At 42.2% G+C, this 21,102-nt stretch overlaps 1 protein-coding gene across 1 annotated transcript in view; it reads right to left on the bottom strand.

Moving 5' to 3' along the window:
- ARHGAP10 (Rho GTPase activating protein 10) overlaps positions 1 to 15,964 on the bottom strand; it is a 153,772-nt gene extending 137,808 nt beyond the window's left edge. Inside the window, exon 1 of the mRNA XM_082316377.1 lies at positions 15,748 to 15,964. Within this exon, the coding sequence (XP_082172503.1) occupies positions 15,748 to 15,901 (154 nt within the window). The 5' untranslated portion in view covers positions 15,902 to 15,964. The remainder of the gene's footprint in view (positions 1 to 15,747) is intronic.
- Positions 15,965 to 21,102: the final 5,138 nt, after the last annotated feature.

Below are 21,102 nucleotides of genomic sequence, written 5' to 3'. Positions count from 1 at the left end.
GGAGAAGCACTCAGATGTTTTCTTTCTCATATAAGGTTAGCAAGGGGCGGGAAATCTTTCCCAGCTATCTGTCTCAATTCAGAGACCGAATCCCAAAGCAGGCATCTGCAAATGGAAACCTCTGCACAAACAGTCCTCTTGCATTCTTGGTCTGAGGTCAACTCAGAGCACAACCATTCTTTTCTCCTTATTAGTAATAGAGATTAAGAAAGTCTTTATAAGGCAAGTGATATTACTAATACCAAATTACTTAAAAAATTGAAAACTTTGTGACTATTGGCAACTTACAATTAAGCTGGCTTGCTGACTGTTGCCCATGAAAAACCCCAACTCGCTTCCGATTCTCATTTTATATCTTTCCCATTGGCGTAAACAAAATCCACATTGGTTTTACGTACAATTTATAATCTTCACTCCTGGTTTCCAGAGATTCACAGTACTCTAATTTAAGACATTTGTCCATAATTAATCAATATAGAATGCTGAAACTAAGCAAGAAAGATTTAGATTTCAGTTCAGTGGGAGCCACCTGTTTTGTGTCAGGGCAAGACTTGAGTTAGGATTCACTTGCAGGATTTCAGATAATTTTTTTTTGTTATTAGTTACCACTGTCAAGACACAGAAAGAGAAGGATCCAAAAATTCAGTCAATTACTTTTAGGGCTGGGTAGCAGCCAGCAGGAATACTCATTGCTGGGTTCAGCGAGGGTTTGCCAAATAATGCTAGCATCGGCAGGGAAAATTTCCTTTCTTGGCTTGTATCTGCTAAAGGCTGCAGTCACCAAATTAGGACTATGGATGGGTCCAGAAGGAACAATTCAGGGCTAAATTTAGGACTGGTCTCACTAGTAACCGCCTGTTAGGACAAAGACTAAGTTGGTAGGGTCACTGAGATAGGAAAAGGAGAAAAGTGAGCCAAAACTGGCAGTGAGTTTGGAAGTGCGCAGCCGATGCGTCTGAGGCAGACTGAAGCAAGTAGGAGCAGGGAGGCAGGACTAAGGCAGGGGACCAGCGCCAGCAGCAGGGTTAGCACAGGCGCAGGGTGGGACAGCCACCTGCACCTTCGGCCAGGCACAAGGCGAGGTTTGGATAAGTCGAAGCCACTGTACGATGACTAGCACAGCATCTGTAGATTATTGCCTGACTAAACGTAGTTCTGGAATTGACTGCTGGGTTTGGGGTACATTTCCAGCCAGCAGAAGCCCACACGTTCCCGATTCTAACAGGGCACCAAGGTAAGCACAGTTCCAGGTCCTTCATATTCCAGAAAGTACAAAGAATCAAACAGATGCAGTCGCCGCCTCACTGGAGCATTTAACATGACTGCGTGCTAAAACCGAGCATTTAAAATCCAACACATCATCTTCAAATCTGCAAGCACCTACACCTAAACAGTTCTGATCACTGCTTAGGGAATTGAATAAATAATCTGAGACTGCCGTACAACTCACAACACAATGCCAATGTCTGCAAGCTGTCTTACAAAACAGAATATTCTAATGCACAGGTAACAAGGTTAAATGTCAGGGCCTCCTAATTACTAACATCATTTCCAGTAAGAATTGATGTGCAATCTTATCTAATCACTTGGTCTCTCACTTCAGCCATCTGTAAAGAAACTAGCAGCCCAACCTACTTCACAGGATGTTGAAAGGCTAGCATCTAAAATGCTTTACGCACTTTGGATTTTTTTTTTTTTTAAAGTGCTATGTAGGTTAAGAGGTTTGTTTATTTTTAAGATTAATCTTGTATTTATGCATTTTAAACTGTACGTACTTTACATGACAGAAAAAATAATGCTACAAATAGAACCCTGGAAACCACTAGCAAGAATTTAAAATGGGTCGTGACTGGGCTGATCAGAAGTAAGCAAACTCACCTTTAATTTTCCTGATGATGCTTCCTGCACATAGCTCCTTCTACTGGGTTTTTCTAGTGGCAACTCTAAATAAGGAACTTCTTGCTATCAAGAATCCCCACCACACGAAGCTCTTCACTGCACAGGGTAAATCAGGAATTCATGTAGAAGGGAAATTCCTTAATTATTCCATATCACTAATAGTATGCAGAAGGATTAGTCATTGCCAGATAGACACACTTCATCTTACTTAGACAAAACAGAGGGCCCATATATAAAAGCAAGAACTCTCATTTCTCCCCATCACATTCGTTACCCACTTACAATGATAGCTATGTATCTTAGTGGAATCTAAACCATTCCAAAAACATTAAACCACCTCACAGACAAACATCATCATAACTTAAGAAAACAAACAAAAATTAATTAACCTGTTTACTGACACCAAGGAATTCTCAGCACCCTATACTACACACATCACTAAAATGTTCCTGTGGGCTTTGATCCAGAAAGGAGCAACAGGCTATAAAGCATCAAAAGATGATTTGTGAAGTAACTGTCAGAAACCAAACAAAAAACACAGGGGAAAAGGAAAACAAATGTGCAAATTCACTCAAGAATGCTCAATAAATGAAAGCTATCACAGCAATATTACAATGTTGTAGAAAATAGTATGGATTTTTTTTTTCCTGGAAAAGGTTAGAGAATCCTTCAAACTGAAAAGGCTGAAGAAAACTGCGCTAGAGAGCATTATAACAGGTCCCTCTCTGGAAGCAAAGCAACTACGAATAAGCAAGTAACTTCAAAAAACAAGTAAACAAGAAACCCCACCAAGCCCCTCCTAAGAAGAGAAATGAAGTGCTGTCTTTCTCTGACATTACTAATTATTGACATCAACGTATTTAATCCGCTATTTTTTTAGGGCTACAAATGCCCTGGATTTTCCCCCCTCGTTCTCCTGTGAGTAAAAATTGAAGTGACGTTGGCAACACTGGAGGTTTTGTAAGAGAGGGATGCAACTAGGAGAGATGGCAGTTCACTCTGCGTCAAGAGAAGAACAAAAAGAGCCTTCCTATTGGCTTTGTCATTAACTTGCCAGCAGAGAACCCCCTCGTCTGTAACATCAGCAGCCTGTGGCAATGCCATCACCAGACAGCACTCGTTCTGTTCTTGCTCTTTGAGTAAATTACTCTTACTCAATAAATTACTACTGAGCAGGAAAGAGCAGTGGCAGATGCGTGGAAGCAAAGGAAAAATTATTTTAAAAATCTAAACCATACCTCTTCCAAAGCCTATCAAGTGATTAGGGGTACATACTTCAGAGAGGACTTGATTCAGCCGTTATTATGTCCTAGTAGCTCTATCCCAAACTCTCTTAGGAACGCTGAGCATGTCTCCATGCTAGCATGTGCGAAACCCCATGCTATTGGACCTTTCCTGCTCCTCCTTAGTATTCGAACTAGAACACTGACATAAGTTTGCTCTATAAATTTTCACCAGAACAAGCAGCTAAAGACATCAAATGATGTGAAGGAGGCAGCAATCTCTGGCAGACTATGGCAAGAATCATCTAAAAAGTCACACTACTAAAACCTCTCAGAAGGGAGACTGAGAGAGAAGAGACAGAAGCACAAACCGCTGAGCTACTGTCAACTATTTTCCAAGCAAAATTCCTTCCTGGCATCCCCCAGCGCCTCTGCTTGTCACTCTGGGAATGCCACCACAACCCACCCACCCCGGCACTCAGAACAAAACTCAGCAGCTGCTCATATCTCTCTCAGCTATTACACTAATAATAGTGTCCAGGAAGCAATGTTCCAAAAGGGCCATTCAATAATGTCCTTGTGAAATGTGAGAGCAGCTCCCGGCCACTATTAAAACAGAGGAATTTTCCATATTTAAAAGAGAAACTGAAGGGGAGGGCCTCAGGAAAAAAATTTCCATGATGGAGAATGGCATCCTTTCTCAAAAGATAACTCTCTTTACACTTAAAGACACAAATTCTCTTCACAAGGATTTACTTTCAAATCTAAGACATCAAAAGCATATGAACCCTTTTGTCTGCTCACAAGCCTTCAAGATCCTAAGTACAAGCAAATCATAGCTATTACAACAGGAACACAAACCATATACAGAAAGCTTTATTTATAAAATGATTGAAATTCAAACAAATGTTGATAGAATTGTTTGGGGTTTGTCTGATGCTTTTGGGGCATTAGAGGTTTTTGTTTCAGGAGGGCTTTGCTTGATCGTTTCTACTACATGTTGCTTACAAACACTGTCAAGTTCCATTCAGAGGAATTTTTCTCTGTCCCAGAGAGAAGCTGGGGGAGGGAGAAGCTATCAATTAATTGCTAATGTGGTCCAGTTGCTTGCTCCATCCAAAACAAGACTGCTGCTTTTCTTGACTGACATCTTAAGTCCTAATTTTATTTTAAAATGCATGGATAGTAATAACACCAAACTAATTTTCAAGAAGGTATGAAAGGCATCTGCCTTGTAAACACTTTAATTTAAAGAACTACAAACAAAAGGTACAATGAGGAAAAAAAACTTCTCAATGAAGCAAGCTTTGCAATAACTTCACAAATCTGAAGTGCATTTCAGTATATCCATGGAGCACTATAACAAGGTTGGCATACCGAAGTTTTTCTTCACATATGGATACTTCCTATAAAAATGTGAATGACGATATGCTATAAACCTTAGAAAAGCCAAACCGCTGACTTAAACTTCCACTTGAATAATCCGCATAGCAAGGGCAGAACAGCTGCTTTCTGAGTTCATACTGCCATGCCCTCCATACTGAGATGTCTAAAACATGACTGCAGGAGAATACGGCACATTCTCCTATGAATTCTATATTAAGCTAATTTACTTGACGAGTATTAAAAGAAGTTTATAACTACCACTCAATTCAAATGATGACTACAGAAAAAGAGCAGTGGGTGCAGTCTCACATAATGCAGAAGGGACTGATATACAACACTTCTCTATGACGTTTCGACATTTGTGAAATGCTTTCTAGATACATGTCCCGAAGTTTGAGACAATAGCTTAAATAGTGACAGAAAGAAAGAGATAAAAAGATTAAGGGCTTGCACAAAGCTGCTCCCAAAGTCACTTCTCTAGAGACAGCTTGCTCTTTTGTTCATACCATAAAATTATCCATGTTTATGAAAAGACAAAACATTTTTGGCTTTAAGGGAAGAAGTTTGGGATGAAAGGATGAAGACATGTCATCATTCCATTAATTTAATTCACTTGTTTGCTGCCTAGTGTCTGGTCAGAACTGTGCAAATAAAAAGCTCTGTCACTACATGTTCTTTTTCGTCATGTCATATTACAAAAGACTCAAATCAGAAGAGGAGTAAGTAGTGATCTATACAGGTAAAATGTGGAGGGAAAATGTAAACTGTATTGTGCTTGCCTCCGGATAAAAATCTAGCTGTATAAAAGATGAAAATTTCACCCCTCTAATGTCACTAACCTTGCAGACATGAACCACGTCCACTATAGAAAGATCCTCAGGACTGACAGCAACCTATAGCAGCAATTAAAAAAAAATAAAAAAATCCCTATATACAATACAAATCATGTTGCACCAAAATATAAGGTATTTTTGTATTTTTGCAACTAAAAAAGAGGAATCCATACCTAAGACACATTCCAATTACAGACATATGAAAGTGGTTAATGGAGGCAGGAAGGGAAATGAAGTTCCCAGGTAAGCAAACACAAAGAATCATTTCTGTTGAGTCTCAGAGCTACATTCTTGAAATAATATTTGCATCTAGGACAGTAGCTTGAAGGAGTTCTACTTCTTAAGTACACACATTAAAACTCATTTTCTGCTAGGTCAATCATCATGACTAGGCCAGATATAGACACAACCCTTCTCATGGGTCTTCCAAGACGCTAGTCATTAGATCTCAACCCTCCAGGAGGGCATTTCCAGTCATCAATTCCCTCAGAGCAGGTTACACTACCTGAGCACTACCTAGAGATAACGGCCACCAGCCCTCAGGTGCTTGGGCTCTGCAACAGATGGATGAGTCTTTCCAAGACAGGGATCACATTTCAGCTCTTCTTAAACCAGAGTATCCTGGCTTATCTAGGTTCCAATCTCCTTCGGTTTTGCTCTAGGCCCTCGGCAAAGTTCACCTGAGCAGAGGACCAAGTTCCTACACATGAGATTCAAGAGTGTAACACAGACATTTCCTTAGCTCGTTATATTAACTACGCAAAAACTTGAGCTGAATATCTGGAGCTTAGCCCCATTCCTCCATAAAACATAGCAAAAGACTGCAGTAGGAGGAGAGAAACAGGTGCCAACAATAAATCTTCATTGAAGGAGGGCAGCCTTCCCCCTCAGGTGCAACCCTACAGAACCCCGCAGGAAGAGCAGCAATGGTGTCGGTAGACACACAGATGTGTTTTGTTTAAAAAAAAAAAAAAATCAGCCATGGGACAGACGAGTGGTTACAGATTCTTTTTAGCATTAGATTCTTTTACTTCTAGAAGTAAAAGAAATTACAAAGGATGCGATACATCCAGGTAGTTTTATTTCTTTTAGCAAAGGTGCTGAATCTGCTGGAACAAGGGAACAGCTAGGCAAGAGGCACAACAGAAATTTGAAACTGTGCGTTTTGAAACGACTGAAAGCATAAAGGAAAGCGAGGCACAATAAACGTACAGTAATATTACCACAGAGCAAGAGTGTTTAAGAGCAGACTGGAAGAAAGTCAGCTTTGTTCCAGAAAAGCTTGCAGGCTGAAGAGTGGAACAGACAAAAGCTTTGGAGAAAGTCATGCGGTTTGTAACTGAGCTTGTCAATTGGACCAGGCCTTTTTGAGAGAGAGAGAGCATACAACACGATATTTTAACAGGAAAAAAGTATTGACAACATAAATTACACTGTTTTGTTCTCAGAGCACTGATGTGTTTCAAACTGTGTGAAACTATGCAGCGCTCATAGTCTGTTAATCCACATAAGCTACAAACTCAGCCCCATGACAGATTTCCAAGAACAGTGACCCGCTGCCAAAATGATATTTTGAAAAGTTTTTCTCAAGTCCTCGGTGACCTGGCAGCATGCTCCCTCCACCTGTTTGCAAGATGGTGGGATTTTTTTTTTAAAGAAGCATTTTCTAAGCAATCGTATTTTCATTTAAATCTGCTACAAGCTTATCAAATTTAATTTTTTTCCATCATAGCTACATTCAAATATTAATAATATTTCTCAAAGCATGCAACTCATTCTAATGACTGACAAAATCACAGATTAAAACAAAAAAGCAAAAATAAGGTGCTCTCCCCCTGCTTGGGAAGAGAGGCCAACTTTTGAGGCTTTACAGTCTAATTTTTCTTAAGGCTGAAATGTTGCAAGTGCAACACAAGCTTCAGAATCTTCACCATTAATTCATTCATCATTTCTAAGCCCACATGAATCAGCCGAATGGAGGAAATGGACAAATTTCAAAGCTAAAAAACACTCACCAGCAACAAAGTGGCTGAGAACCTACTCCTGGACACCAGACGCGGTAGAACATCCTCCAAGGCCCAGGTCTCGTACACAGTCCTGCTCAGTTTCATCCTGGATACTAAATTTTCCTTGCCAAATTAAACAAAGCATGTTTTTTTCTCTCTTCAAAGACACGCAGTCCCTACCAGCCAGGTATGTATACAAAAGCTGAAGAGAACTCAGGGAAGCTGCAACAACCAGATCTACTGAGAGGCAAAGCCTTCTCTCTGACCTACCTAATGAGCTGATAACCCCCACCTGCCCCATCTTCTCAACTAAAGATGCAACAACAGGACGTTTATTCAAAGGTGTGGGCAGCAGTAAAACCACAATCTGTTTAATAACACTATGATTTTTCATCTCTGCAGATTATTTTTCCCTTCCTCTGCTCCCTTCTCACAGAGGACAACCCCAGCATGAATGATCTACAGGAACTTCTGATTTGGCCTTGACCTGTGATGGCCGCATTGCTTCTAAGGGCCTGGGTGTTTTCTCTCTATTTTTATCCTGAAAAATGAGCAAACACACAGGAGGAAAAAGAACAACAAGGGGAGGAAACAAAAACAGAGCAGGAGGAGTAAAAGGCATTCACAAAGAACAGGGTGGCTGCAAGAAGCTCCGTCCATAGATGCCAGTAGGTATGGAAAAATGACAACATGACACTGAGGTCATCTGCCGAAAATTGCCAAAAATGTCTGTTTACAAAAAGAATTTGAGGATAGTATAAACCCAGCCACAGACTTCCCTTTCCAGTATCCTCTTTCCCAGTGAGATACATAAACGTGCACTTTGGCTAGCAGGCATACATCTATCACAGACATATAACATGAGGCATTTTAAATTGCAGCCACTGTAGCTGCCCTCTCTTCTATCAAAGTTACACCCAGAGGGCACAACCTCCACAGGAGCTGCTGGGATGGAGCACATGTGCCTACCTCAACTCATTGCAAAATGTGATGGCTTAGTTTAAATCTGGCAAAGAAGATGGGTTTGACTTAGCAACAAGATCGATTTTGGGTGCTGATTAAAACTGACAACTACAGTGGGTGGCAGCAACCACCAGCAGAGAGAGATGTTAAATCCCCTGAACAGTAGTTTCTTAAACTAATCTGCCAGCATGGGCCCAAGCTCAGCTGATCATATATTTCACACTCACTAAATATTCCAGGGAAACATTCAACTGCTCAAAGTGTCTTAATCTGCCAACTCAAAACATGAAGACTTTTAAAAGATGATCAAAACACTGAGCATGCCATAACATCTCAAGCACAACTGCCATAGAACAACAGCAAATCTGGTCTGGAAACTCAGAAAAGTGGCATTAGACTCAAAAGGAAACCCCATCAAACATAAGTCATAAAAATTACCTCAAAAAGCCACAACCCACCCTATCAAAACATTAGGCATCTTGCCAAGATTCATATGCTGTGGACTATCTCCCTCAAACAGCCAAGCCTCTGTTTTTTAAGTTAACATGTTGAGTGCTGCAGTAGTGACTGAAGTTGGTATTGTGAAACAAAAGCACTAAAGCCAATGTAAACCACATATATTAATTACGTAATGTTAAAAAACAGCTGGGGAGGAGGAGAGAAGTAGTGGGAGGCAGTTCTTCTGTGCCGTTCCAAAACATGTTTCCAAGCGCTCCCTGTCCAAAGTGAGGGCACAGCGCCTGGCCTGCACGCCACTCCTCTTGCTGTACGTCAGGAAAAAAAAAACATAGCACTTTGGAGCAGATCATCTCCCCTCCTTGCCCCCTTATAAAAAAAATCTGTACTGATCGGAAAGAGAAGTTCTGCCTCACTAAAGAGTATGAAGTTGATTTTAGACTGACTTGAGAACTGGTATTGGTGTCATAAGCTCTGCTTGTTAAAATTTGCAACGTTTTTGCAATACAGAGCTGGCAAGCATAGGATAATTTTAGGAACAGCATACACCTGTAGCTTTAGCAGTGGGTCTATTTTTCTTTAATTGCAAGCAGGTGTTGGCACCTTACAGACTTTAGGGCAAATCCATGCTTTTTTTTCCAACTCCTTAAGATGGATTCAAATTCCATAACATTCAATACTACGTTTCTAAAATGCTTGTCTTTAAAAAAGAAAAATATCAGGAAAAAATCTTTCCAACATGATCTACCAGACGACAACTCTAAAAATTACAAACCACTCTACTTATTTCTATTGTTTTTGTCCTGAAGACTGACAATGACACTAATCACTGATGTCCTCTTTAATGACCACTTACAGTTTATCTAAAGCTGAAAAACGACATATTTCCCCCAAACGATTAAAAGACAGCATCACTTCAACAACAGCCTGTCACATCTCTTATCACTGAGAAAATCCATGTAAACTCATGAAAATTCATATTTTCTGAAATTACATCTTCTAGTTCACTAGCACAATGCTCTACTTTTAATACAGAAAAGAAGTGAACAGTGGAACATCTACAGGACAAAGAAGGTAATGGAGCTAGTTAGTAATCCAAGCTGAAAAGATGTGATTCAAGATGACAAACTGGCATCCTCCACAGAATGAGCTTGACACTTTTTATAGCTACTGACACAGTAATGAATGCTTTACTTCGGGTGGAGCTAAATGCAATGCTCTGCAGAGTATTTTCTTAAAAGAAAGCACTTCCCTGATCCTTATACAGAAGCAACTTTATCTACAAGCAGAAAGAAAAGTACTCTTAGTTAATTAGGCCCTGGCTGTGGCAATTATCTTGAAGGGAAGAGCAACATTCTATTATGTTGTTATAAGCAGGTCTTTCTTAAGGGAAAGCTGTATCAGATGGGCCCCAAAGTACCTGTTTGCCTTAGTTTTCCAATGTTTCCATTATTGAGCTGAATTCCAACAGAAAGGTTTTTTTTTTTTAAAAGGTGTATGCTGCTCAGTAGCCTTTGCGATACAGGATCTAGCACTGCCCTAGCAGTAATTTTTATCTAACTGTGCCCTAGCAGAGTATATTTCAAGTTTAAATCTCCGAGTGTTCACTTAGAGCATTTATTTGCTTACTGTTATCACACCTAAAGCATGCCTTATAACAGAAATAAAGCTCATTTTTGATGTACTAATTGAAAACTAGAATGGCTTTCTAAAACGCTAAACGTGAAGATTTATTAATTTACAGCTCTCACTGAATTCAGGGTGAATTAATCAAAGATAGTCTAACTATCTAAGATAGTCCTAACTAATCACTGCTGATTTAGGAAACTTTGCACACGAGTTCAACCAAGGCCCTCTCGCAGTATTCCCTGCTCCCCTCCCCTTGTTAAGTAAGAATGACATTAGTTTTCACTTGGTCTTTGGATTCTTTCTAAATCTTTAGTGAATGTCCATTTCTTTTCTAGAAGTTATTAATGAGTCCCAAATTAACTGTTTTACCTTACTTCTTTGACATGTACTGGAGCGTCAGTAGAACATTTCTGCTGCAGAAAATTCCTAAGATGTTGAGAGCTGGCACGCATATGTTCAGCTCAGTGGTTTCGTAAGTGCAGATTATACTAAGGAAAGCTGTAAAAAATGGACAATTAGTGCTTAAGAAAAAAAGGCACCGTGGCTCAAGCGATCCGAGTGGCTTTTATGCTGTTATTATGTGGATTACAACAGCCTTTACAGTTACATAATAATACCCATACCGGGTCAGACCAAAGGCCTACCCAGGCCAGTATCTGAGGTCAACCACCACCACACACTAAGAGAACCAGCCAAGAAAAAGAAGGGTTTGGCCAACTCAGACATCACATTGGGTCTTGGGTTTCAGTCAACTTTGTTAAAAGAAAGACTCAGCCTATTCTACTAGGTCAGAGATGGGATTGGGAATGGCTTTATTCCCATTGCCAACAAGATTCCCATTCTGCTTAACTTCTTGATGGCAAACTTGTAAATGACCAGTGACTAATAACACCTCAGAGGAAAGGAAAGAGAATTCACTACTTTTTTTTCTCATGAATGCAGAAATACTCCCTGGAGTAAACCACCATTCTTCAGTAACAATTACCAGTAACTCTTCATATTCCAACAAACCCTTTCTACAGATAAAAGAAATTCCGTTCTTGTTTTGTATTCTGTCTGGTAGACTACAAGGAATAACTCTTCTGTAAAAAACATAAAACAAAACTAGCAATAAAAAATAGTCACCAGAAGCCTGAGCACACTGAGCCGCCTGCAGAGACCAGCACTGGGTAGGGAAGGTGTCTGGTTTCCTCCTCTGCTGCACCAAATACAATGGCCAAGACCTCACAGAACTGAGCTCACAACCCAAAACCTTAGGGTACAGGAGGAATTATCCTGCTCTCAGCCGAAACAGAGACAGCAACGTAATGAGGGACAGGTCTACCCCAGTGAAAGACGCACATGGGGCCACTGGGTAGCAAGTTCCTCAGGGTGCCAGTGGAGGAAGGTGGCTGCTCTGCGTTCTAGTATAAGCGGTAAGAGTATTCGAATACCGTGGTGCCCACGTGGCAGTAGATGATCCTGACTTGATGAAAGGCTTTATGATGCATTTTAGCCGAGGCCCATGTGGGGCACCCTTCCCTATCAAACTTTGTCTAGGCTTCCCTTAGATGGGCACTGCATACAGACCACCCCTCAAAAGCCTCTTAGGGAACTCAACTTTTCTGCTTCCCAGCTTCTCCATCTTCTGTCTTCATCAGCCCGTTACAAAGTCACTGCCGTTGACCAAACAGAATTCTGCTCTGATCCGAGCCTAAATCCAAGAATGGGAGGCTCTGCTTCGAGGCGCTTGGAATAGCTGTGAGCACACACTCACAAGTACCCTTTGCAAACCCCCACCATGAGATGCCCAGGGCCATAACCTAGGCTCACGCTGACTCCTCCTACTCCACCCTGAGGTCTCATAAAAAGTGGCAGCTCCTGCCATACGTTTACAGAAAAGTATCGCCTCCAAAAAAATACCTTCAAAAATCCCAAACAAATCTCACACTCGTCAAGAGACCAAGAGCTGGACCAACATAGGGAGAAGAATTCAGAAGCAAATACGTAGTATTTATCCAGTGTATTCTTTAGCTTCCAATAATTTTCATCTTGCAGATTTTAAGAACTCGGAACTAAACCTCTCAAGTTCCTTTCACGTTTCAGAAGAAGGATTCTCCAATCAGGCACCTTTAAATTCAGTTTCTCTCAACAGAAGAACAACTAATTCCATCCAGAAGTTATTTATAAACTATTTTGATCCTCACTTGTTTAACTGAACTGGAATCCCCTAAGAAATATTGCATTTCTATTTTAAAAGGCGTATGTGTATACTGCTTGTATTTACTGACCACTAACAGTGGAAAAAAATTGTCTTTCTGTACTCCTTTTTAACATATTTAACCGTCATAAGAAAAGAAAGAACCACCTATTGTTTATTCATTCTTCCAATATTTAGCTTGAACTACACAACTCGGTGCTTCAAACCATTAGACAGGAAACGAGACAGCTTTGAGTCAGTCTTGTTTATCTTTCTATCAGATTCTTGAAACAACTGAAACTTAGAAGTGTAAAGATACATTTGAAGTATGCTTCATACTGGAAACTCAACAATTTCAGAATATAAAAGATACCTCCTTTTTTCTTTTTTTAAGCAGTATAGTCCTGAGTTTTGGGTGGAAAATACACTCCCATACAACTGAAGAGACAAATGGAAAGAAGCCAAAGTTTGTCCTGCGAGACACTGTGACTCCGGTGATTAGAGGGAGTGGTAGCAGTACCTGCTTACCACCTCTCAAGATGTAACCCACTGCAGGCAGCATCAAAGTCATTTACAAGGCTGGCTGTCAAGCAGGAAGTGGGATTTATTCAATCACATCAGTTATTCACACCTAAAGAATCCTCGGGACATTTCTTGTAAGCCGCTGCTTTACAAGTGAAATAAGGAAAGCACTAAGGGAGGGAAACGCAAGCAGTCTCTATTGCAGTCACTTCATTTCCCACAAACTTAAGAACAATAGTGCGCCTGCTACATTTTATATTTTGTAGCCCACTCAGGAAAGCTTATTATGCTTACACATCAATTAAAACAGATGTAAATTTTGTAATTTACTTGGTTCTAGAAACACAGAAATAGTTTAAGTATTATTAAGATGACATTTTTTTGTTCAAAAGACTAAAACAATTTTCCAAAAATTGTAATCAGCTGTCGTCTAAGAGGTAGTCACCTAAGCTCTCGCAATGCCCTGCTTTATTATCACATTCTCTAGATTGCAGCAAGCCAGTCTTTGTGCAAAAAAATGCAGTTTTGACAGAGGTGAATAGCTAGCTCTGCGTCTAGACCACTTCTCGAGCTTGGTTTTTGGAACAAATATTAATCCCATTCGGTTTCCTGACAGCAGATGAATCAGGTTCCTCAAAGAATTTAGATGCCAATGTTTTCTTCTGAAAACACACGGAGGACCAATACCCCAACCACTGGGGGGTTAGTGGCTTTTAACTCCTCCTTGTGTTTCCTCTGGTTCAATTTGTCTTTTAACGTCTGTTGAACAGTGGCACCGCTTCACCAGCGGCAGAGGAAGACGACTCAGCTTCAAACCCCTCATGCAGGGCACTCTAAAGGGGAAAGACAACTGCAGAAACCTGAAACGTGTAAGGAAGGATCTAACCTCTGTTTCCACTTCTCAAACAAGTATGCTGAAGCACAGATCTTTGTTAGAAGAAAGTACAGCACCTAAACTCAAGAAGAAAATTTGTCTGTCATCTCATAGGGGAAGGAGTTGCCTAGACCTGAACACCGGGCAGGATCTCAGATAGCTTTAAATATTTCTCATGGGCTAGCCCTAAGCATTTCATCAAGCACTCTCAGGCCAGGTGGCTCTCCTTGGCACACTGACTCCCTTGGCTCCCACCACACACAGCAAGCGCGCTGAGCACTACACACCGAGCCAAAGTTATCAGCACGGGATTCTGCTGTGGATAGGAGCCTCATAGGAGTTAGGGCTTTCCTCACCACCAGCAGCTCCACACTTTCAAATTAAGTAACATATATGTAACCGTACATGAGAAACCACGGGTTTGGGGCAGTTACCAAAATACTGTCTAGATGCTTGAGGAATAGAAGCAAAGTGGAATGATTTCCCTCTACTGTTCTTATCCAAGTTTAGGGACACTTTTTTAGTTTGCACTCCAAGTTAAGATGATTTACACTGACTCTTCAAGTCACAGATTTCAAATAATCCTCAAGGAACATGATTTGCAATAACTAAATATTAACTAGCTAAAGAATGAGAGTTACAAACACGTGAGATTTGTTATGGCATTTTCTACCTTTTTTTTTTACGCAGGCACATCAAACAGAGACAAAAACAGGAAAGAATGTTTCTTTATTTGCACAAAATGAGTTATCTCAGTTTTTAAAACCCTCACCATATCCAGGCAGTGACTCTGCTCAAACCACTGGCCAAATTCCTCTCAGTTTACTTTAAGGGAAATATCTAGAAAGCCTGGTTCCCTGCCTTCAGAAGTTTTCCATAATACCAAAGATGCAGTACGCTTTTGAGAACAGTGCCAGAGCACTGTGCTAGTGTTTTATCTGAATAATTGGTATAGTCAATCATCCTACTAGATGTTTAGGAGACTACACTACTCTATTTTAAGTTAAATGGAAGAAATCATATTACTACAATACTACACTAAGAACATGCATTCACATGGTCATTCAAGGAAAATAACGTGATTCCCACATAAACCACAGCATAGCTAACCATAAATATAGAAATATATATATATATATGTATATTTAATGAGTAAAATGCAGAATTAAAGAACACCATCACATTTTAAGAGGTCAAAGACATAGAACCGGTAACTAGTGCTGTCAGCACAGAACTGTAAATCTGGTAATCCCGAACATATTTAAAATTTTGACAAAGGGGTGTTTTCAGCAGCCTCTTCACAGACTACAAATGCATATACAGGCACATCGTTATGTTGAGATATGCAATTCACAGACGCTCAGCTTGCAACGCACCGGTAAAACTTGAAACGGAGTTCTCAGCGGATTTAACATCGCAGCTCACCTCGGGCTCGGCACCGCCAAACACATAAGCCAGGCCCGGCCAAGAGACCGGGCAGATGCAACAGGCGTTGCAAGAAATGGAGTTACCCGGCGCTGCTGCCGGCGCTACCGCCGCTATCCCGTATCCCCTCTCCACGGCCAAAGGCTGGGAGAGGACCTATGTCCCCACAGCGGCTGGTGGCGGACCCAAGGGAGAGGCTGGAGAAAGCCAGCGCAAAACTCGCTGCCACAAAAGCAAGCGCCGCCGGCTCCAAGGCGAAGCCTCTCGGCGCCGGGCGAGCGGCTGCGAGGGCCGGGCCCCGAGCCGCCCCCGCCGCGACCCGGCGTCTCCCCCGCCGCACCCCTCCACTCACTTTTGGTGGCGGCGATCAGGTTTTTCCCGTCTTTGAGCAACTCCTTGATAAACTTATTGGTCCTCTCCAGCTCGGCCTCGTGGGCTCTCACCCGCTCCCTGAACCAGGGGCTGTCCAGGTAGCAGTCGCTGAACTCCAGGGGCTGCAGCCCCATGGCTGCCGCTGCGCCGGGGCTCGCCTCCCCGCCAACCCCTCCCGGCTACGCCACAGCAGCAACAGCAGCGACCTCCCGGGCCGCCGAGGCGCGGCGGGCGTCCCGGCGCGGTGAGGCGGGCGCCGCGGCCACAAAGAGCGAGCGGCGGCGGCGGCTCCCCCCGCGCAGGGCTGGGCGCGGGCAGGGACGCGGCGAGCGGAGCCGGTCCGCCGGTCCGCCCTCCCACTGCCAGGGACGGCGCGGCAGGGGGGGGCGCCCCGCTCCCGGCAGCCCCACCGCCGGCCCACGCCCTGCCGAGCGGGGCGGCCTGCCGCGGCCGGGCCCGCCTCCCGCCCGCCCCGCGGCGGCGCTTACACAAGGCCGGGCGCCGGGGGCGCGCCTGGGCTGGCAGGCCGCGGGAGAGCCGCCCGCTCGGCCGCCCCCGTGCGGGGGACGCGGGCAGGTGCTGCCCTGCCGGCCGCCGGCTCCCCCGGGCCGAGTCCCCCCTGTCCGGGGGGGGGGGGGGCCGGCAGGGCCTGGGCGGGAGGGCTTGTCGCAGCAGGCCGCCGGCTGCCTGCCCCCCTCCGTCAGGGTGGGGAGGCCGCCGGGTGTGTGAGCCGCCGCGGGTGGGTGATTCACCTCACGGGAACGCCCCTGGGCGTTAGGAAGGGGCAGAGCGGGCTCTCGGTGGAAGGAAGGGCAAGGCAACACACGGGCTGCGGGACCCAAAATGGGTCGTGGTGTCGGTGTCTGCGTGGTGGTGGTCTGCAGGCAGAGGAGGCTGGCCTTGCTCACCTGTCCCCGCCTGCTCCTGCGTCTGGCCGGGAAACACTGAGCAACGCAGCTACCGCCTCACCTCTGGGTCTTCGTTTGAGAAACTGATCCCATGAACAAGTACTGCAGCAAGAGCAAGACCTTAAGAAGACCACTCAGTGCTGAATTGTTTCGGTTAAGAACGTTCCTAACTCATGAAGAAAACAAAAGGCTTATAATTTAGCTGTAATTTCATGGTTTTAATGGTTTAACAGTAATGCAATTCATAGTGATTTGGTGGGGCCTTTTTAGCTGATAGGGGGATATATATTTTAGTCACGAATATACGTCTAGATGTCTTATTTGGGAGTAACTTCAATCTATTTCATTTTCCATATTTTGGCAAATTTAGTGTTAGTTCCTGCACTTTTTGAAGCAATGAGCTTTGGTATTAATTTAAATGCATTACTGTTGGGCCCACAGTTAAGCCTAGTCTGCATTAGCCGGAGAAACAAAATAGAGCCGCCTTTTTTGGATATAACTTACATTTTGGAGACTCATGCTAAAAAAACTCCCATTTTTATCTTTCTTATAAAAAGTGGCACCTAAGATTTCTAGAACTGGCTGAGATGAAGATAGCTGGCAGTGTTACTATCAACCTTCCTCTGTATGACCCCCGGCACTGACCTGCAGAAGTCGTGTGGAAATAGGTGGGCACTTCGGGCACTTTGCTTTTAAACTTAATCCTGTCTGTAGAATCAGTGTATCAGGTAGGATTTAGGTTTTTTAATAACTAAAACGTTTAGTTTTTTTAATAACTTGAGAGTCTGCTTCAGAAACCAGACTGAGGGTGTGTGTTACCCACTTGACAGTGGTCGCTGAGCTCAAGTGAGTAAGCATGGACTTTAATGATCAAAGGCAAAGAAAATGTACTCACTGCTCATGTAGATGAGGAAAATAAGAAAACACAATCGTGTAAAGACAGGGGCGGGGAGAAGGGGCTTGACGTGGAGGCTCATCAGTAATGGTGGGTCCTGGAGGTAGTCTTAAATATCTGTGGCCCCTCCTAATCAGCTGCTACTTCAAAGTGCAGATGATGTGTCTGAAATGGCAGCAGACCAGGAGGTGCCATTGAGAACAGACCCTGAACGTTCAGCCTTTCAGCCAAGTGTCCCACCTGCGAGGTCCCATTATCTGCTGTGATATTTATTTTCTAATATTATTTAACTGGTAAGTTACTATACTACTCAAAACTCCATCTAAAAAGATTTTTTTAAAAAGCACCTTAAAGAAATAACAAACAATCCTTATCTCTTAGATTACTGGAGCAGCATTTCAAGGCTAAGTATGCCTTCCATGAATAGTTTGTTTACTTTGTCCTGTAGCTGTCTTCAGGATTAAAGTTAGAATAATATTTGTCATGCTTGTTTATAGTTAGGTAATCTCCCTATTATAATTCCACTGAAGTGTTGTAAAGTAATTGCGTTGCATGCATTGTGTGGAGTGGCTTGCATTCAAATTTAAAAAAAAAAAAAAAAAAAGTGAATGTTTAGCTTAGCTCTGAGGTTTTTAGTGGTAAAAACACACCAGGTCTAAAATTTAGATTTGTCCTACTGTGACAGGCCCCTTAGGGAAAATTGGTCCACCAACCTCAATCATGTGAATTAAAAATGTATTCCATTCTCATTGCAGCTAAAAGGAGCAGTGGCAGTCCAACAGAAATGCATACACAACACTTTTTTTCCCAGAATAAAGAGAGTTAACTTGTATTTACGTAACAAAGCAAGGAAGCAAATTCACTATTATGTTGATATTCTCACTGTTTATCCAGTATTGGTACCCAGACAACATACTGGATTCCTACCACCAAAAATTTTTAATACATCTTTTCCTAAACTTGACCCACCAGTTCAAAACACTGTTGGACCCTGAAAAGGCAGAATTGTAATTTAAAAAAAAAAAAACCACCCTGAGATGGAAGACTGAGGAGAAATAATAACCCATTAATTTAAATGGACAAAAATTACCTATCTAATGAGCAATAAAAGGAGTGGCACTTTCTTCACTAATTAAGATTAGAAGTGGTTTTATATCAGCAGTTTAGAAAATTCTCCTCTTTTCTGCGATTCCCTACTCAAGGTCATCAAATTTTACAGCCTTCCTGTAGCCTCTTTTAAGAGACAATGACATAGGTTGACTATGTGAAGCTCTGGCAACATCCTGTCCATATAGCGTGTATTTATCTTTGCTTTGGTTATTTTCTCTCAACATTCATTGCAAGTGTGGTCTCAGGAAATACCCTCTTAAAGTCATTTTATACAACAGGCATAGACCAGCATTGCGTACGTTTTGTTCCCTCTTACCTTATGTTCTTGGCTGATCACTTCAACATCCTGATTTTTATGAAAGACAGTGCTCTGATCTGTGGCTGATTGTGTCTCCAGTCTGTATGTTAGGGAGAGACGGGTTCGAAATTAGGGAATTGAACTTTCAGTTTTATTGACATTTTATTACAGAGCATTGATAATCGGCTCCCACCATTTGCAAGATGCAGCTGTGTTGAGTTGCTGAAAACATCATTAGCAACAGCATCCTTCCAAGGTATTGTAGTTTCTTCTTTTGTCTAAGCACTTTACCTCCGTTAGGAGAAAAGTCCTGCCATGGCTTTATAGAAGTGTATAGAGTTTCCTTCTAACTCCCATCTTGCTCATGACTGTGCCATCACTGTTGGCTTGCAAGATGTTAGGGGCCTTATGCATATGTGAGGTGCACGCCACTAGGCTGCATGCTCCCTCTCCTCTCATCCGTCAAAACTGCAGAGACACTAATCTCTGACCACCCATGATACAAACCAACATTATTTATTCTACTGACAACCAATTTGATTATAATTATGGCGATCATGTATATATCTCATAAGGTGGGCACTCCTTTACAGCACAAGCTTTACCCAACAAATTATTTTAGTATGCAGCTTTTTCAGTGTTGCAAACGTTATATTCTGTGGCCATTTTTTTTCTGAAGTGTTCCATTAAAAAGCTGAGTATGAGATTAACAAATATCCTTCCCAGCCTTTGAACTGAACTGAATCTTGCGAATTGCAAGGATTTTACATTGACACTTTTTAGTAATCTTCTCCCACAAATGGATCAAATCAACACACAGTACTGCTTAATTTATGCTTAAAATTAGGCACTATAAAGCATTTATGCTATCCATCTGGCATTTGTTCTGACAAAAAAAAAAAATACATCTGAATAAGTTTGGAGAATCATGGAGCTACAGAGATACTGGCTCATTACAGTATTTGGTACAGTCCAGCTCCTGTTACACCTCACTGTCCACAGGTGACAATTGCCTGTACTCCCCCCACCCCCAGCATCCTGCAGGTGTTAGTATTTTCTTTTTCCCCATACTATCATCCTCTAGCTGGGAAGCATAATTAAGCTACATTCAGAGAAGCTTGTTCCCCATCTGTAACTAATTTAAAGTTCATAACTTTTCTTTCAAAACTGAAGGAAGGCTTGAGTGCTTGTTGGTACCAGTTGATTTAACAAGGTATTACATCCTCTTTTAGAGCTCATATAAAATATTTGATACTTTCTGACAGTAATATTTGCACATCCTCATGGACTTCATTCAGCTCAAGTGCTTTACCAGTTCTTATGTTTTTCTAGCATGTCTTTAATCTATCAGAGGTTGATTCTAGTGTCATTCAGTTTGCCTGTTCTCAGTTTTTTCCTTCAGGTCACTTCTCTCAAAATGTTTGTAGACTTCCCCCCTCTTATAATATTATAGAGTAGTAATTAAGTTTGCCGTGGATTACAGTTTAACTGCCACTGTGTTTCATTTAGACTCATGTTCCCCCTCCATATGTGCTATTTTCATCTTTTTCAAAATGTTGGCCTGACATTTTTAAGTGGTACTCGTTTGTTTCTCAAAAGTGAAGGCATATACAATATCCACAGCTGTAGAAGCCTGGAAGAGCTGCATTCATGCTTTAGAGAAGGAAAATAAAGACGAACAGCTTCCAAACATTTCATAACTAGTAAACAATGCTATGTCCTGTTCCTGTCCCCAAAGTAGGACAAGACCAAATGAACTCTGCCTTTTTTAGAAAAGATCTGCACTCCAGGGCTCTGTGTGTGGTTGTTCTGCGGAGCAGGCAACCTGCCAGGCTCCACAGAGAAAGAAGGTAAGCGGTGTCGTAGGCATGGGAGGGAGCAAGATAAGGGACTGGAGATGTGGAGTAAAGCTCTGAATTTTACTTCTCACAGTCTCTGTTACTGCAGAGCAGTTAGTTGAAGGCCCGAGACAACTAGGACTTGTTTACAACTTAAAACTAGGTGGTGTCAATGTTGTGCTCAACTGTCATTCTTGGGACTTACCAACAGTGGACTTAAAATTAAATTTTAGGAACACCATCACTACAGGGCAGTCATAGGCATTGCCTGCACAGCATGCAGTTC

Source organism: Platalea leucorodia (genome assembly GCF_965183815.1).
Source record: "Platalea leucorodia genome assembly, chromosome: 6".
Taxonomy (NCBI): domain Eukaryota; kingdom Metazoa; phylum Chordata; class Aves; order Pelecaniformes; family Threskiornithidae; genus Platalea; species Platalea leucorodia.
The sequence above is the reverse complement of the archived record's forward strand: the minus strand, read 5'-3'. Positions and strand labels throughout refer to the sequence as shown.